Genomic DNA, 17,084 nt, shown 5'->3' with positions numbered 1-17,084 from the left:
ATCCACCTCTCAAGTAGAGCACAGGTGACAGGTAACCAGCACAGGTGACAGGTAACCCCCGGAGAAGGAGAGTAGCAAAAGCTCACACACTCCCTGCTCCTCTGCAAAGTTGCCCTATTTTATCATGTGTGTACATTTCAACTGGTCCTTATCTCCCGAGGTCTCACCCTACCTCCTGACACCTGGCCTCTCCAGCCATAGGACAGATGATCCTAAGAAGTCCTCCTTCCCTGCTTGCCCGGAAGCAATCAGAGGACAAGCCTGCCCTCTCCTTGCTTCTGCTGGGTCAAGAGGCTCCCAAGACCTCTGTGTCTCGTTTCAGCCTCACTTGCCCCAGGAGCCCATTTGACATGGGTTTTGTGGCTCAGAAAATGACATGTGAAAAACACAGAAGCCACAGCTCTTTCTAAACAAACACTGTGCTTCCCCAGAAACGACTTGCACTCTTCACCTCGGCTTTTCCTTCTTCCTTCTCATTCTTATCAGAAAGGAAGTGGATATATGCTGAGCGAGTACATCTCCCTTGCTGGGAATCTGTTCTGAAGGGTTGTAACTGTAAGATTTCGTCAAGCAAGACGCCCCAGAGGGACACCCTCACTGCAAGCCCTGCTCTCATCCTCCTCTTTCCTTCCAGCAAACCTCTGAGGGGGCTTCTTCCAGTGGGAAATTTAGCTTTTGCATGTCAGGGGGGCGTACCTGACACTGGGTGGATTCCCAGAGGTGATTTTGTGCTTTCAAAAGCTAAAATAAAAACCCAGCAAATAAAACTGTAGCTGCTACCCCTCATGAGGCAGTTCAGTCCCACAAGTTGGGATGACAGAAAACAGTGTCCCGTTCTCAGGGAGAAAGACACTCCAGCATCACCAGCCAAGCCCCCAAGATTATCACTGAGAAGAAGCCCCCCCTCCCAGCCACCACCCACATACACACAAGCACCATCTCCTGGGACCCCCCCAGTCCTGCCCCCTACCAAACCCCAAGAGGGAAAAGTCCCCTCCTGGGAGTCCTGATGCTACCCACAGTACCTCTTGGCAAGGAGGAGATGAGAAGCAGCTGCAGGAAAGTGAGCCCCAGCTGCGGCCACCAGCCCAGCTCCATCGTTCCGCGGTGGTGCCCCGAGCGACTGCCGGGGAGGGACCGAGGGAGGCCGGCGGGCAGGCGGCTCTTACACGGACCTCCCCAAGCCCCAGCCGAGCGGGAGCTCGGGTTTCAGCTCGCCAGGCTCTCCCATCCTCATCCGAGGGGAACCACCTTCAGCCAGAGCGACGTCAGCCCAAACCTCTCCTCTCCGCGGCTGCCTTAACCCTTGCGGGGCCCGGGGAGGTGTGGCCGCGCGGAGAGGCCCCAGGCTGTGGCTGGAAGGGAAGCTGCGGGGCACGGAGGCCAGCCCAGGTCAGGCTGGGCTCCCTCAGCGCGGTGAGGGGTGGGGAGCAGCCCGCAGTACCCTGAATGGGAGCGGAGGTAGACGGGGCTGGGGGCCGCTCAGGTGAGGCCTGAAGCACCTGCCCCCAACACCCTCACCCACACCCCGAGCCTGGGATGGGAGGTCCACGGCCTGCCTTCACTGCGCACACTGAGTCTGCTAGATTAAAAGCCTGCCTTCGAGGGGGAGGGGGCGCACTGGTGATGTGAGGAGAAAAGCAGCCAACCTGCCTCCCCCTCCACTTGTCTCCCCAAGTCTCCTTCCTACCTGGAGCATTTGCCCCAGGTGATCACAGTTTGGAAATCTTAGCCTTTGCCTCTACAGGCTTCTGGGGAAATTCTTCATCTTCCCATGGTGCCCATTATGGTAAGTTCAGCAGCATAAAAGCCCCTGCACACATGCTAGGCAGGGTATCGGGCTCAGGGATCAAAGAACACACAGGATATTGCCTCCGTTCTGAGGACGTTCAGTCTAGGTACAGAGATAGCAAATGACATGTTGAAGTGAGGAGGAAGGATGCTTTACAAGATAATAGCTGACTTTTTTTTTATCAATTTCTCTGTGCCAGGCATCTAAGTACCTTACATGTATTAACTCATTTATTCCTCACAATAAACCTATCATCTCTGGGACTTCCCTGGCAGTCCAGTGGTTAAGGCTCCCCACTTCCACTGCAGGGGGTGCAGGTTCGATCCCTGGTTGGGGAACTAGGATCCCACCTGCCACGAGGCATAGCCAAAAATAAATAAATTAATTAAAAAATAAATAAACCTATCATCTCCATCTTACAGATAGGGAAACTGAGTCACTGAGCGTTCAATAGCTCATCCAAGGTCAGGCAGTAAGTGGCAGAGCCAGTAGGAGAAGGGGGTGTTGGGCCCAAAGCCAAGTCCCAGGAAGAAAAGTCACCCTGGTGTCCAGACTGAGGGATGGAGGAGGCCAAGGCCAGCCTAGAGAGAACAGCTGGAACTATGGAGTAATGCCTGGACTAAGGAGCCAGCCGTGGAAGTTGAAGGGGAAAATGATGGGAGAAACTTGGCGAAGGTAGAATCCCAGGACTCAGGACAGACTAAATGGGCAGGAGCCCTGACACAGGTGCTCCTCTCAGGGAGAAATTCCTAAGTCCCAGCCCTGCTTCTGGGGCCCATTGCAGCCGAAAGATTGGGAACAGCAGTCAAATCCTTGACTCACCACTAACTCTCTGAATCTCAATTTTCTCATCTGTCACATGGAAATAATAATCAAATCTACTTTGTAGACTGTTTGGAGAATTTAATGAGATGATATACATAAAGCCCTTAGCACAGTGTCTAGCTCATTCTCAATGTTTCATAAATATAAATCATTGTCTGTATTATCAGTCTGAGACTGATCCCAAGGGCATCCCGTGGTACGGGCCTTCTCCCTCACCCTCAACTTCTCTATCCAGGTGAAATTTGTTTAAAACAAGCATCAAAAATAAACTTAAAAGGGGGGAAAATGCCAAAGGGCAGCACACCTAGGGGGTAGAGGGAAGAAGTTAGAAGAGGAGGTTTACTTTGTTGCTGGTCAACCAGCTCTAGTCCTTTGGTAATGGGAGTGGGGAGGTGGTGACTTAGTTTCCAAATAACTGTAGGTATTAGAGCCTCTCAGGAATCTGTTTCTCCCATCAGCTGACAATGCTGCTTCCTTCTTCCCTTGTCTCCCCTCACCTACACACACAAACACACCCTCCCGGAGTCATACCCAGCAGCCTCTCCCTACAGCAATTTACCCCACTAGGGTGGAGCCCCAGGGGATGAACATGACTGGCAGCTCCCTAAGGAAGTCCCTGGTGCCAGGTCTTTGCTTCTCCAGGCTTAGGGGGCTGGAAACAGGCCCTCACATCTATCTTTGGAATGCCCACAGGAGTAATTGGGCCCTACTAGTTTGTTGTCACTAATTTGGGTTTGCAAACTTCCTAGGGCTATGGAACCTGGAAAGGAATTCTCAGAAAGGAGCAGGACACATTCTTCTGGGGAACTGAAAGCAGTGATCAGATATTACCCTGTTGAACTTGACAATAAACATGGGCTGGTAGAGGGAGAGGGAAGCTATGACTATGATACAAAAAAGGTCAGTAATTTGTCTGAGTTCATACAACTCTACACAAATTTCCATTTTCCTACCCAAATTTAGCTTCCTCTCTTCCCATTATGGTCAAATCAGTTTTTCATATTGATAGAGTTTAGTATTATTCTAAGTCAGGATTCTTGACCCAGGTTCCATGGGGTCTATTGGGAGAAGAGTTTCACATGGCCTTTGAACCTCTGGAAATGATATGCAAAATTTTGCATGCAGTTTTTGGAGTAAGAGGGAACCATGGCCTTCTTCAAAATCTCAAAGGGATCTGCAAAGTCCCAACTTTTTAAGAATCACTGATCATCATAAGTTAACACTGAAAAATTCACCAAGTATCTGTTGGGTTAGGGGAAAGTGGTTTGGGACAGACAATTGTTGAATCTAGGCTATAAGCTGTACAATGGGTATTTGTAGGACCCTCCCTCCCTCTTTTTCTATTTCTGCGTTAAGAGCTCTTGCTCTGGGTCATATTGCCTAGTGTTGAATCCAACTGGACCACTTACTACATATGTACACCTGGGCAGGTTATTTCACCTATGATGGCTGTAGTTTTCTCACCTGTTAAGTAGAGAGAATAATGGTACCTGTCCCCATAGGGTTGGAGTAAAGAGCTCAGAACAGTGCCTAAAATATACTAAGTACTCAGGAAACATTAGCTATTTTTATTATGATTCTTTCCCCCTCCTGCCCTCACTTTCTACACCCACTTCTGGGAGGAATCAATCATTACAAAGGCTATGGGTGAAAGAGGCAAAGTGCCATGCTGGGAAGTAGGGAACAATACCTGGAATTAAGAATTATCTACTTATAGGGCTTCCCTGGTGGCGCGGTGGTTGAGAGTCCGCCTGCCGATGCAGGGGACGCGGGTTCGTGCCCCGGTCCCGGAAGATCCCACATGCCGCGGAGCGGCTGGGCCCGTGAGCCATGGCCCATGAGCCATGGCCGCTGAGCCTGCGCGTCTGGAGACTGTGCTCCGCAACGGGAGAGGCCACAGCAGTGAGAGGCCCGCATACCGCAAAAAAAAAAAAAAAAAAAAGAATTATCTACTTATAATCAACACTCAGAAATCAACAATTGGCTGCAGTAGATGGAGTGGGGCCACCCATTTAATTACAAGTCACAATCCCCTCTAATTTTCACATGAAAGGATGAGGCACTCTAAAAAACCTGAACCTTTTTCAATGCCGTGGGAGGCTGATTGCATGTGAATACACAGAAAGAAACCGCAGAGAAGGCTGTCCTGTGAATGCCAACAGCTCCCCAGTCTCCAAACTATACCTTTTTCAGATCAGCACCTGAGCAGCAACCATAGAGAGGGCAAGCCAGAGTAAAGAGCTGGGGTGCTACAGCCCTGCAAGCCTGAGAGAGGCATCCCAGAGCACTGGTCAGTAGTGTGGTCAGTAAGTGTGGTTTTCATCAGCGTACGAAACACAAAGTTCAAGTCAACCAAGGCCAGAGATGGAGAAGGGGAGGTCTGTGGAAAAGACAAAGGGTCCTTCCACCAGAGCCTGGCCACACCATGGAAGTCTCCAGCCCTAATGAATCCCGGCTGTTCACCTACACAACGAGCCCCAATGTTCCACCTCCAGGGCTGGCTCAGCTCCGCTCCCTTTCCATTGGGAACCAGGCAAAGGGGTAGGTGAGTCTGTCGTTCTTTCTTTAACCACATTCTTCTTGCTCTATGTCATTCATCATGGAAATTGCTGAAAGTGGGCACACTTCCCTCCTTCATGGTCAATGTGCTCCTGAATCACTTGGGGAAACCTATTCTTGACTTTTATATGTGTATTTATAAACTTCAAATTAAAGCAAAACGTCTGCCATGCCACGGAACTGCAAAGCTTTACGAAGAACACTGGCAAAAACTGTGACCCCGATCCAAGTGGCTAACTCAACAATTACAGGCATTTGAGCCATTTACGATGAGGAAGGGACCAAAAAATAGAATAACTCCAAGGAAAGGCAGCAGGGTACAGTGGCATAAAAAAGGCAACAGGGGCTTCCCTGGTGGCGCAGTGGTTGAGAGTCCGCCTGCCGATGCAGGGGACACGGGTTCGTGCCCCGGTCCAGGAAGATCCCACATGCCGCGGAGCGGCTGGGTCCGTAAGCCATGGCTGCTGAGCCTGCGCATCCGGAGCCTGTGCTCCGCAACGGGAGAGGCCACAGCAGTGAGAGGCCTGCGTACCGCAAAAAAAAAAAAAAAAAAAAAAAAAAGGGCAACAGGCCCCAGAGTGGATCAAGGCTCTACTACCTACCGGCTGTATGAACTTGGGTAAGTTCATTGGCCCCTCTGAGTCTCAGTGTCCTCATCTATAAAAGGGAGGTAATAGCTACCTTATAATTCTGGTGAGATTAAAATGAGGCTGGCATACATAATGGTAGCCCAGTCAAGGTTGACTGTTGTTATAACTACGCATGAACATCTACTTTTAGAGTTTCATTTCAAAATGAAACTAAGTAGGTACCATTTTCCACAGGTCTGGTGATATAAGTTAGGTTATGTTCCTATATTGATTTGCAGCCAATGCATGTGTGAAGAATATATTGTCTTGTATGTTTATGCTTCCAGTTGGAAGTCTAGGGATAGAGTGTGCATTTGTTCAAAGACAAATCGAGAGGCCTGTCCTGAGTAGACCCAGTCCAAGTGCTGAAGAAAAACTTATTCTGATGTTCGTTAAAGACTGTAAGGAAGATTTTATTCAAGGGACTGCAGCAATGGGTGTCTGCAGGAAGCAGGGGAGATTGGGCTCAACTCTGAATAAAACAAGCAAAAGTGAGGATTTATCACCAAGGAGCAGGGTGCGGGGTCAGTGGATGGAAAAGTACTAAGAGGAAACATTAGGAATAAGGGGGGATACTGGCTAATCTGATTTAACAGGATTCTTCCTGAAAGCACGTCAGGGTGATCAGATATCAGCCAGGAGATGGTGGGGGATGAGGAACTGAATCAGACATCAAGGGTGATCAGATATCAGTGACGGGAGGTTCTCACTAAACTGACTTGGCAGGATTCTTTCTCTTGAAGACAAGCCTCAAGGAGGGGCCTAGTCAAGAAAAGGCTTACACAAGACTGACTACAGCTTGCTTAAGGAGCAAGTCTTTGTCACACAGGACCCACAAAATCCCCTGAAAGGTCCTTGCTTTGAATGTCTGGTTCAATCTTGCCACATTGTTCATTGGGATAAATAGGATTTGCATCTAAAGTAACCTGTCTCCTTCCATGGAAGGAAGGAAAGGAGAAAGCACAAATACCAGGTGAAAAATCACCCATTCACTTATTCAGCGCCATGTATTGCACGTCTGCTATGTGCCAGACATCATCTCCGGTCCTTGGAGGATAGCCGTGAACAAAACCTGTGTGGTCCCTCACCTTGCAGATTCGCAGACCAGATAGCAATGAGACATTGGGCAACTGTGATGAGCAGCATGACTGAAGTTGGAACATTCCAAAAGCGTGTGACCGGGAGATCCAGTCTGGTCTGAAGGTCAGAAAAATTTCCCTGAGAACGTGACACTGAACTTCAGACCTAAAGAAACACAGAGGGAAGGGAGAGTAGAGGACAAGAGATGACGAAGTCCGGGTAATAAGGAAGCTAGAGGTGCAGGCAGGCCTTCAGAACCATGAACTTGATTCTGAGGGTCACTGAAAACAACTTGAGGGCCAGTGACTGGATCAGACTTGTGCCCCAGACTCAGCTCTCTGCACCTACATCCAGTATGCAACAGGATGGAGAGAAGTGGCTTGATCTGAGAGGAACCAAGGAGGTAAAAAGGATGGGATCAGTGATTAGGGTGTATATTGAGGAAAAAAGTGAGGGAGCAAAGACCACTCCCAGTTGATAACTGCGTAGATGTGGGTGGGTGCATGGTGGTGCGCTGTGTAGGACTCTCTCTCTCTCTCTCTCTCTCAGATCATTCACTCTGGGAGAAGTCAACTATGGAGAGTCTCACACAGAAAGGAACCGAAGCTTCCTGACAACAGTCCCATGAAGGATCTTGGGAGCCAGTTCTCCAGCCCTTCCGATGGCTGCAGCCCCAGCCAGCAACTTGCCTGTGACCTCACAAGAGTCCCCTTAGCCAGAGCCACCCAGCTAAGCTGCTCCCAGATCCCTGACCCTCAGAAACTAGGCAAGATAATAAATTGTGTTGTTCTGCACTGCTAAATTTGTTACACGGCAATAAATTACTACTACAAAAGATTTCTGAATTGGGCAACCTGGGGTAGAGGAGAAACAAAAACTGTCTATATACTTGGTAAACCTGCAGCCAAATGAAAACTTCTGGGCAGCCACAGCTTAAGGACTCAACAGTGAGAAATGTTAATACAATGAGCCTATCACAGGGAAGAAGCTTTCAGTTGTGCATAACAACAAACCCAATTCATGTGGCTTAAACAATAAGGAATTGTATTATCATGTATAACAATAAGTCCACAGATAGGACAGCTCCACAGTTAATTCTGTGGCTCAACAATAGTGTTAAATACTTAAATAGGTCCAAATTACCAACAGATACATATAGTGTGCACACATTTATATAGAATCTTGGGACATATAAAAATAGCATGTGTTATACAGATGGCCAACAGCCACATGAAAAGATGCTAAACATCGCTAATTATTAGAGAAATGCAAATCAAAACTACGAGGTATCACTTCATACCTGTCAGAATGGCCATCATAAAAACAGCTACAAACAATAAATGCTGGAGAGGGTGTGGAGAAAAGGGAACCCACTTGCACAGTTGGTGGGAATGTAAATTGGTGCAGCCACTATGGAAAACATTATGGAGGTTCCTTAAAAAACTAAAAATAGAGCTACCATATGATCCAGCAATCCCATTCCTGGGCATATATCCACAAAAGATGAAAACTCTCTAATTCGAAAAGATACGTGGACCCCAATGTTCATTGCAGCACTATTTACAATAGCCAAGACATGGAAGCAACCTAAGTGTCCATCAACAGATGAATGGATAAAGAAGATGTGGTACATATATACAATGGAATATTACTCAGCCATAAAAAAGAATGAAATAATGCCATTTGCAGCAACATGGATGGAGATTATCATACCAAGTGAAATAAGTCAGAGAGAGGAAGACAAATATTAAATGATATCACTTACATGTGGAATCTAAAAAATAGTACAAATGAACTTATTTACAAAACAGAAACAGACTCCAGACATAGAAAACAAACTTATGGTTACCAAAGGGGAAGGGGGGGAGGGATAAATTAAGAGTATGGGATTAACAGATACATATTACCTATATAAAATAGATAAACAACAAGGATTTACTGTATAGCACAGGGAACTATATTTAATACCTTTTAATAACCTATAATGGAAAAAAATTGAAAAACAGAATGTATATATATGTATTCAGTTATGTATATACATAACCAAATCACTTTGCTATACACCTGAAACTAACACAATATTGTAAATCAACTATACTTCAGTAAAAAGAAAAATAATAGCATATGTTGTTTGTGAATAGAAACACATATCATTAAACTACTAAAACATAGTTAGAAATGACATACACTACCTTCAAGGCAGGAGTTACCACTGAAAGGGAAGCGCGTCACAAAATGTGAGCTATGAAATTTTAGCTAAAAAATAAAACAAATGAAGGAGAAATTGAAGCAACTGAAGGCAAACGTTAACATCTGTCTATCTCTGAGGCTAGTGCATAGGGATCCATTATTGTCTGGAATTTTTTTGCATGTCTGGATTATTAATAATTATATCTATATTTATAGTTCTATAAAATAGCTACAAAAAATGTAAGAAGGGGACACATTGGAAAATATTTTAATGGACAGAGAAGACAAGCATTTATTCTTAAGAAAACCTTTTGAAAGAATGAAATAATGTCATTTGCAGCAACATGGATGGACCTAGAGATTATCATACTACCTGAAGTAAGTCAGAAAGAGAAAGACATACCACATGATATCACTTATATGTGGAATCTAAAATATGACACAAATGAACTTATCTACAAAACAGAAAGACTCACAGACATAGAGAACAGACTTGTGGTTGCCAAGGGGTGGGGGGAGGGATGAGTTGGGATTTGGGGATTAGCAGATGCAAACTCATATACAGGATGGATAAACAACAAGGTCCTACTGTATAGTACAGGGAACTGTATTCAATATCCTGTGATAAACTATAATGGAAAAGAGTATAAAAAAGAATGTATATATGTATATAACCGAATCACTGCTATACAGCAGAAATTAACACAATGCTGCAAATCAACTGTACTTCAATAAAAAAAGAAAAGAAAATATTTTGAGTGTCTCCTACATGTCAAGAACATTCTAGGCTATGGGGAAAGCATGGTGAACAAGAGAGAATGACTTGTTTTCATGGAGCTTGCATCCTACTGGGCAGAGATATATCACAAACAAATAACAAAGAGGAGATCATATGGAAGGGCTCAGTGCTAGAAATGAAACAGAAGTATGCTAGGGGTGACGGAGGAAGGTACTTTCGTTTGCAGAATCCAAGCTTCTCTCTGAGAAGCTGACAGTTACGCTGAATGCATCTGAGGAAAGGGCATCCCAGGCAGAGGGAACAGCTAAGACAAAGGCCCTGAGTTGGGAATGAGCTTAGAGTGCTTGAGGAACACAAAGGAGGCCAGTGTACCTGGCACACAGCTCTTTAGAAAAGAGGGAACATGAAAGGGGCCAGGAGAACATGCTGGGATGACCAAGTGAATTCACACCACTGTCACGCTACCTTCTGGGCATCAGGGAATTCTTTGAAAATTTAGTGAAAAGCTATGGATTCTAGAAACATACACACATATTGATTTTTGCTTACAGTTTCAGGATATGCGTGGACCCTCTGAAGCCTACCCAGAAATGACCTAATTGCAGCATTTGAACTCAAGCCACATTATTCCCAGTTGGTGAGGGTATGGGCGCCTGGCCATTTCTACCCAATGCAGGACTTCTCCATAGGTAATATTTGCACTAGAGTTCCCTACCACGCTGACCAAGAAATCCTGAATGCCGTTCCAGTCTGAGGGTCTCCTACCCCATCCTCCTGTGTTTCCCCTGGCTTTTCACCATGTCAGACCCGCACAGCAGTTTGAAGGCTCTCCCTGCCTACTCTTGCCTCTCTCCCCTTTATTTTTACAGGCTCTACAACCAAGAATTCTGTCTTGCACTTCTAACTTAGCTTGGTGTCTGCTTCTTAAAGGGACCAACCAACATAACTGATACTGGGAATAATCAAAAACAAGAGGTGATAAGAGGGAGTTTGCGTTCTAGATCACTTGCCACACAGCTGGCAAGGAAGGCCCCATCCCAAATGGTACCTGAGGTATAGATAATCCTGGCACAAGGTGGCAACCCAATTGCTAAATATTTCACAGGTGATTCCTTGGAAGGGCCTCCTGGTGGAGGGGAATGCCTGGGCTGGTATGAAGATTCAGGTGTTTGCACATTATGGAAGAATAGCACATTTAAGGACAGGAGAAACAGCTGGTTACTAACTGAGTTGATTTGATGCCTACAGAGGGATAATGAGAAACTATGGGCAATTAACAAATTTAAATACTAAGTGTGAAAGCCAGTGGTCCTCTTTCGTAGTTCCTGCAGTGGGAAAGTGGACTGAGAAGCTGACTCAGGTTCTGATGTTTATAGTCACCAGGGTTCAAAGACAGTGGAACGCTTTGTCACCGCCACTCTACTATGCAGAGATCAGTGCCCTGCCTGGGAAAACCTGAACTCCTGAACATGAGATTGAGTCATCTGGATGGATGCCCCCAAAGATTGTGGTTCCATTGACTTCCCTGAATCCTCTGAGCCTTCAGAGACGGCTCATCTGTCCCTATTAAGAGCTAGAACTCCTTCCTGTGGGAAGATACAACATGGGCCTCCCCATTGCAAGAAAACAGGTGTCCTCCTCAGGACTTTCTTGCAGACCTGTCCTGGCTGTCAGGCCAGAAAATAGGGTTAAATTCCAGCATATTCCCAGTTTAGAACATAAGGAAAGAGACAAATCCCAATGGAGCTGCAAGAATTAGGTAGCACATACCAGCATGAGCCAGGGGAGTACCCATGGGATTGGATTTTGAGGGTGCTTGATTAAGGAGTACAGGACATAAGAATGGACAAGCAAAAGTTCATTTACTTTGGAGTACTCTTCAGGAACATGGATTTAACGCCTTGGCAAGAACCCTAGGGTATGGGCAAATTTGCTAGTAGGTAACTCTTAAAGACATGGAGAAAAAAACAGCCCATTCTGGGACTTCCCTGGCAGTCCAGTGGGTAACACTCCAAGCTCCAAATGCAGGGGGCCCAGGTTCGATCCCTGGTTGGGGAACTAGATCCTGCATGCATGCCACAACTAAGAGTCCACATGCCACAACTAAGAAGTCCGCATGCTGCAACTAAAAAAAAAAAAGATCTCGCAAGCCACAGTGAAGATCCCACGCGCCACAACTAAGACCCAGTACAGCCGAAATAAATCAAAAATCAAAAAAAAAAAATAGCCCATACTGACCAAGTGGTAATGCCTAAGGTACCATGGAAACTAGTGGGATTAAATGGCTCAGGGAACTAGGCATGCTGAATTGGATATATTACATGAGGACAGAAGACACATCAGAAATTTTGTTCCATGGAAGGACCTAGAGAATGCGCTATTCATGAAGGCCATCAAGAACATGCTGATGGGATGAATATTAGCATCACTAACACATTAAGTGGTGGCTTTCCTCTACAGGCTAGGATTGACTATAGGGAATATGTCACAGAACTTGGCTTACTAATAGCAATGGGAATGATAAGTCCTCAAAGCAAAAGAGTCCAGATGATGGTTATTAATCACCAGAAATGAGGGGGCCCCACAATTACTATCACAACCAACAAGATTGGAGGGGCAGCCAAGGGGGCTTGACCCACAAGGAATTGTGGATATGGTTAGTAGAACATGGGATCCCCTAGGGACAAAAGGCACAGGCAGACAAAGAGGGTGCTGCTTAATATATACAATCCAAAAAGGCAAGAATGAATGAGCAGGAGGCTGGAGGTGGTCACTTCAACAGAAGTCATGAACTTTGCTCAATCCCTGGACCTGAGCCAGTTTTCATCTCCAGACTCTGTTGGCTACAGAGGTGGATGGGTCCCCAAAAGGAAGTACACAGCAACACCATGGCAAGTATATACTAATGATTCCCTTAATATTTCCCTTAAAATACCTACAACCATTTACTCAGATGACTGGGGCAAGAGAAATACCCATACATTTTGAGGGTTATTGGACAGAGTCTGAGATGATACCAATGTCTGGAGATCTGAAATGTCGTAAAGGCCACCTGTTTGAGGTACATGGCAGCAAGTTAATATAGAGTTTTGGCCAAAGGCCAACTTACAGTGGGTCCAGTGGGTCCATGGATTACCCATCCAGTGATGATTTTTCTGGTCTCCAAATATATAATTGGGATTGATATACTCAACTCTTAAATTCTTACATGAGATCCTTGGTTTATCATAATGGAAAGCCTGAGTAAAAGCCTCTGAAATTGCCTTCCCCTCTGAAACTTCAGTTCCCCCAAACAGTGAATCAAGAACAATATCACATTCCTGGGGAAGTTGGAGATTAGTGCCACCCGTAAGGATCTTACTGATGCAGTCACGGTGGTCTTCTTCATATCTCCACATCTCAACTTAATTCACCAGTCAGGGCCCTGCAGAAACCAGACGGATACTCTAGAATGACTGTCAATTATCACATACTCAGCCGAGAAGTAGTTCCAATAGTGGCTGTCTTGCCATTCATGGTACCTTTGCCACAGTAGATTATTATGGACTTGGGCAAATGGTATGCAGCCAATGAGTTCTTTTCTATCCCAATCAGAGAAGAGAATCAGGAGCAATTTACATTCACATGGAATGGACAATAATATGTATTTACAGTATTGTCCTAGGTCTATGTTAATTCTTCTGCTGTCACAATATAGTCAGAAGAAATCTGGACCATCTGCACATCCTTCAGAATACCACACTGATCCATTCTATCAATGGCAGAGCCGGGAGAGTAAGAGCTGCCTAGCACACTGGGGGCCTTGGTGAAACAGCTCACTTCAGATGGTGGGAGATAAACCCTAGGAAGATGGAGGGGCATGGTACATTGGTAAAGTTTTCAGGGGTCCAAAGATTATGCTGAGAAATACTGTCCAAAGTAAAAGACAAATTGCTGCATTTTTTATCCCTTAGAATGAGGTATAATGTCTGTCATTCCCTTCTGGGTTGGGCTCTGGAGGCTGCACATCCCACATCTAGCAATACTACTCCAGTGCATATACCGGGAAATCTGAAAGGTAGCCAACTTTGTGTGGGCCTGGAGCAAGAAAGGAATCTGTAGTCAGTTCAGGCTATGGTATGAGTAGCTCTGCCACTTGGAGTATATGATCTGGCAGACAATCTGGTGTCGGAAGTGTCAGTGGTGGGAAAAGATACAGTAAGGATCTTATAACAAACCCCAGTGGGAGAATTACAACAGAGGCTCTGGGGTCTGGATGAAGGCCATGTCAGTTGCAGGATGTGCTTTTTGAGGAATATATCCTAGAGTATTTCTGGGCCCTGGTGGACGTGGGACATTTGACCCTGGAATGTCAAGTAATCATGAGCTGAGTTCTACCAGACCCTCCAAGTCATGAAATCACACAGGCCCATACATAGCAGGCCATTCTAAGATGGAAATGGTACACCCCAAATGGATCCCAAGCAGGACCAGATGGCACAATAAATGTTCATGGGCGTGAACCCCAGACTCCCATGCTACCTTCCATGACTGCCCAGTACCACTCTCTCAGCTTGTACCTATGGCCAGATGGTTAGGAAGGTTCCCAAAACAACTAGCTGAAGGAGAAAAATCTCATGGTTGGTTTACAGGTGGGACATCTTGGAATGTGAGTACAAGTTGAAAATGAATGGTGGGTGTCTTCCAGGCATCATGGAGTGGACGCGAATGACAGAGCTGAGGGAAAATCTTTCCAGTGGGTGGAGCTTTGAGTGGTGCACCCAGTCCTTTGCTCTGTGTGGAAGAAAAAGTGGCCAGAAGTGAGAATATATCAAGTCTCATGGACTCATGAGCAAATGGCCTCACTGGCTGATCAGGAGCCTGAAATGAAAAGGACAGAATGATTGGAGGCATGTGGATGGGCATATGGGAGTGAGCACCAAGGATGACTAGAAAATGTGATCACGGTAGAAAGAAAGCGTCTACAATGGGAAAGGCATTGAATAGCCAAGTAGACAAAAATGACGTTAGCTGGTATTTGTCATCACCTGACATGATGGGCACATGAGTGTTCAAGGTAGTAGAGAGAGAGGTTACACGATACAACAGCCTGGACTGCTGCTTACCAAAGCCGATCCAACTACTGCCACCTCTGAATATCCAGCTTGCAGGCAACCAGGCCCAATGCTGAGCCCCTGACATGGCACTATTCTGATCCAGTAGGACTGGGACAGGGACGTGAGATTTTGCATTTCTAACAAGGACTCAAATTATGCCACTGGCCCCAACAATGCCATTGACGCTGGTCTATGCACTGCAATTAGAGAAGTAAGGCTGTGAAAATGCAGAAATTACCACCTCTAAGGTCACAGGCTAGACTACTGAGAGAGGAAAAGTTCTTCCAGCAGGCTCTAAAGGAGAGTCATGAAGGTTCTAGCAAGGACTACTTCCCCTTAAGCAGGAACAGCAGCAGGGAACCCCTGACCCATGAAAGCGGGCACCAAGGACTTAGCTTGACTTGACTGAGAGGGTTTTCAAACCATGTTCCCTGGGAATGAAGGGGTTACTCTCTGCTAAGCAGCTTGGAGATGAGCAGCGTGACTTGCGTTGCATCTGGAGGGATTTAAGACTCGTAACAAAGTCTTCTGTTCCCTCTGCACTGCTGGCTTGACCATGGGCCTTAAACTTTCAATCTTGAGTTTCTATGAACTGCAACAGAGCTGTCATCAGGGAAAGCATGCTATTCTCCAAAGGATTTAGAGGGTGGGAGGGATCCAGGTCGGCGCATGCCCCTCTTGGGCTCTGCAAACCTGCTTTACCCCCTTCTCCTTCACAGCGGGGCTCCCAGCCATAAGTCAGGCTGGACCAGAGCTGCACTGACACCGGGATCCTCATGAATGACCCTCTGGTGGATTGGGCCCGCTTATCTGTGATTTGGCTCCGGACCCATTTTTTTCCTATCATATGTCATTGGAAAATTGATCTTCTTTAAGATTTGTGTTTCCAATTGTGTTTCTGGGCAGGTGACCAGTGGAATGCAGCCAAGGAAGTGTAGACAGTTAATGAAATCTAACAGGGTGCACACTTTCGGTGACCTGTCATGTCTCCATCAAGCCTGTCTCTCATATTTCCTCCACTGAGCTCTCCCTCCTGGGTACAACCTGGGTCTGTTCTCCATCACCACAGCAAGAGCCTCAGGGAAACACAGGTGTCTGCAGTCATTAGAAATTCAAATCCACCTGCTGCACCACGTGCAAGAAGGGCAACTCAGGGTCAGGGAGGATGTGATAGGTGAGGGGTGGCTGTCTGGCCATGAGTCCAGAGGGACCCATAAATCATGCCAGTTTCCAGAGGCAAGGAGCTCTAATAGGGGTCAGGTGAGAGGCCCACCTGCGGCCAGATGGCTGGATGCTTTTAAACAGTGACCCCAGAAGGTCTTCAAAGTGGGCGTCTGTCATTCCTCACACCCTGGAAGCAATTTATGGCCCATGTCTGCTCTTTCTCTGTGTGTCTCAGTACATCTCCCCCTCCTCTGCTCTCTGCCTCTCTCTGCTCTCATTCTCTATTCCCTCTTTCTTTTGCTTTCCTCTCTCCTCTCCTCTCCCTTTCTCTTTTCAGTGAAGCAAGGCTCAAGAACCTAAGCATGAGGTCAGGCTAGGCCACCACTCAAGTAGGGCAAGGGGATTTTCCAGCACATGACTGATGCACAGCGGACCACTTGAAACCTGCCTGGAGGGAGCATGGGAAATGGGCTCAGGGCCCAGTTAAAACGAGAGGTGGCCCATTTTTTGTCATGGTCCTTCGTTTCCACCCATTCCCCATTTTAGCATCTGCTCACCTCTCTTGCATCTCCGTGGACCTCCCCTCCCAGGCCTCACCCAGGTCTGCCAGCTCTGCTGTTCCCTTCTCCAACTCCTCCCATGCTTACTCATGGCGTCCAACTCTCCCAGTAAAGCATCTTTGCTAAGCACAAGCCTTCAAACCAAAGGAATGACCTTGAAGGAGGGCATTTCTGAGTCCAGGGTGTGCCGTCAGGGGAGACATTTTGGGCATGTTGGCTTTCTTCTGTCCCTCCAGCCACACGACGTGGAGCCACCCAACCTAAGGCCTGCTTGTCTCTTAGCATCAGTCCACCCCCAAGTCTCAGTGGTCTTAGGGAACTATCAGTGATCTACCTAGTTCCTCCAAACTCCCACTGGCTCTTTCTTCCATAAGATCTTAGAGTTCATCAGCCCCCATGAGATCTCAGCCTCTTGTGTCCTTGTGTCCCCTGGGGGTGTCTCCATGGTGG

General features: G+C 46.5%; 1 protein-coding gene across 4 annotated transcripts in view; it reads right to left on the bottom strand.

Annotated features, from left to right (window-relative positions):
- PAMR1 (peptidase domain containing associated with muscle regeneration 1) overlaps positions 1–17,084 on the bottom strand; it is a 164,561-nt gene that overhangs the window by 69,754 nt on the left and 77,723 nt on the right. The window contains exon 1 of one of the 4 annotated variants that reach the window (XM_060159397.1): positions 1,026–1,141. The exons of the other annotated variants lie outside the window; for them this stretch is intronic. Coding sequence (XP_060015380.1) covers positions 1,026–1,098 — 73 coding nt within the window. The 5' untranslated portion in view covers positions 1,099–1,141. Of the gene's footprint in view, positions 1–1,025; positions 1,142–17,084 lie in introns of those variants that run through there. 4 annotated transcript variants of the gene reach the window in all.

Source organism: Lagenorhynchus albirostris, chromosome 9 (genome assembly GCF_949774975.1).
Source record: "Lagenorhynchus albirostris chromosome 9, mLagAlb1.1, whole genome shotgun sequence".
NCBI classification, from domain to species: domain Eukaryota; kingdom Metazoa; phylum Chordata; class Mammalia; order Artiodactyla; family Delphinidae; genus Lagenorhynchus; species Lagenorhynchus albirostris.
The sequence above is the reverse complement of the archived record's forward strand: the minus strand, read 5'-3'. Positions and strand labels throughout refer to the sequence as shown.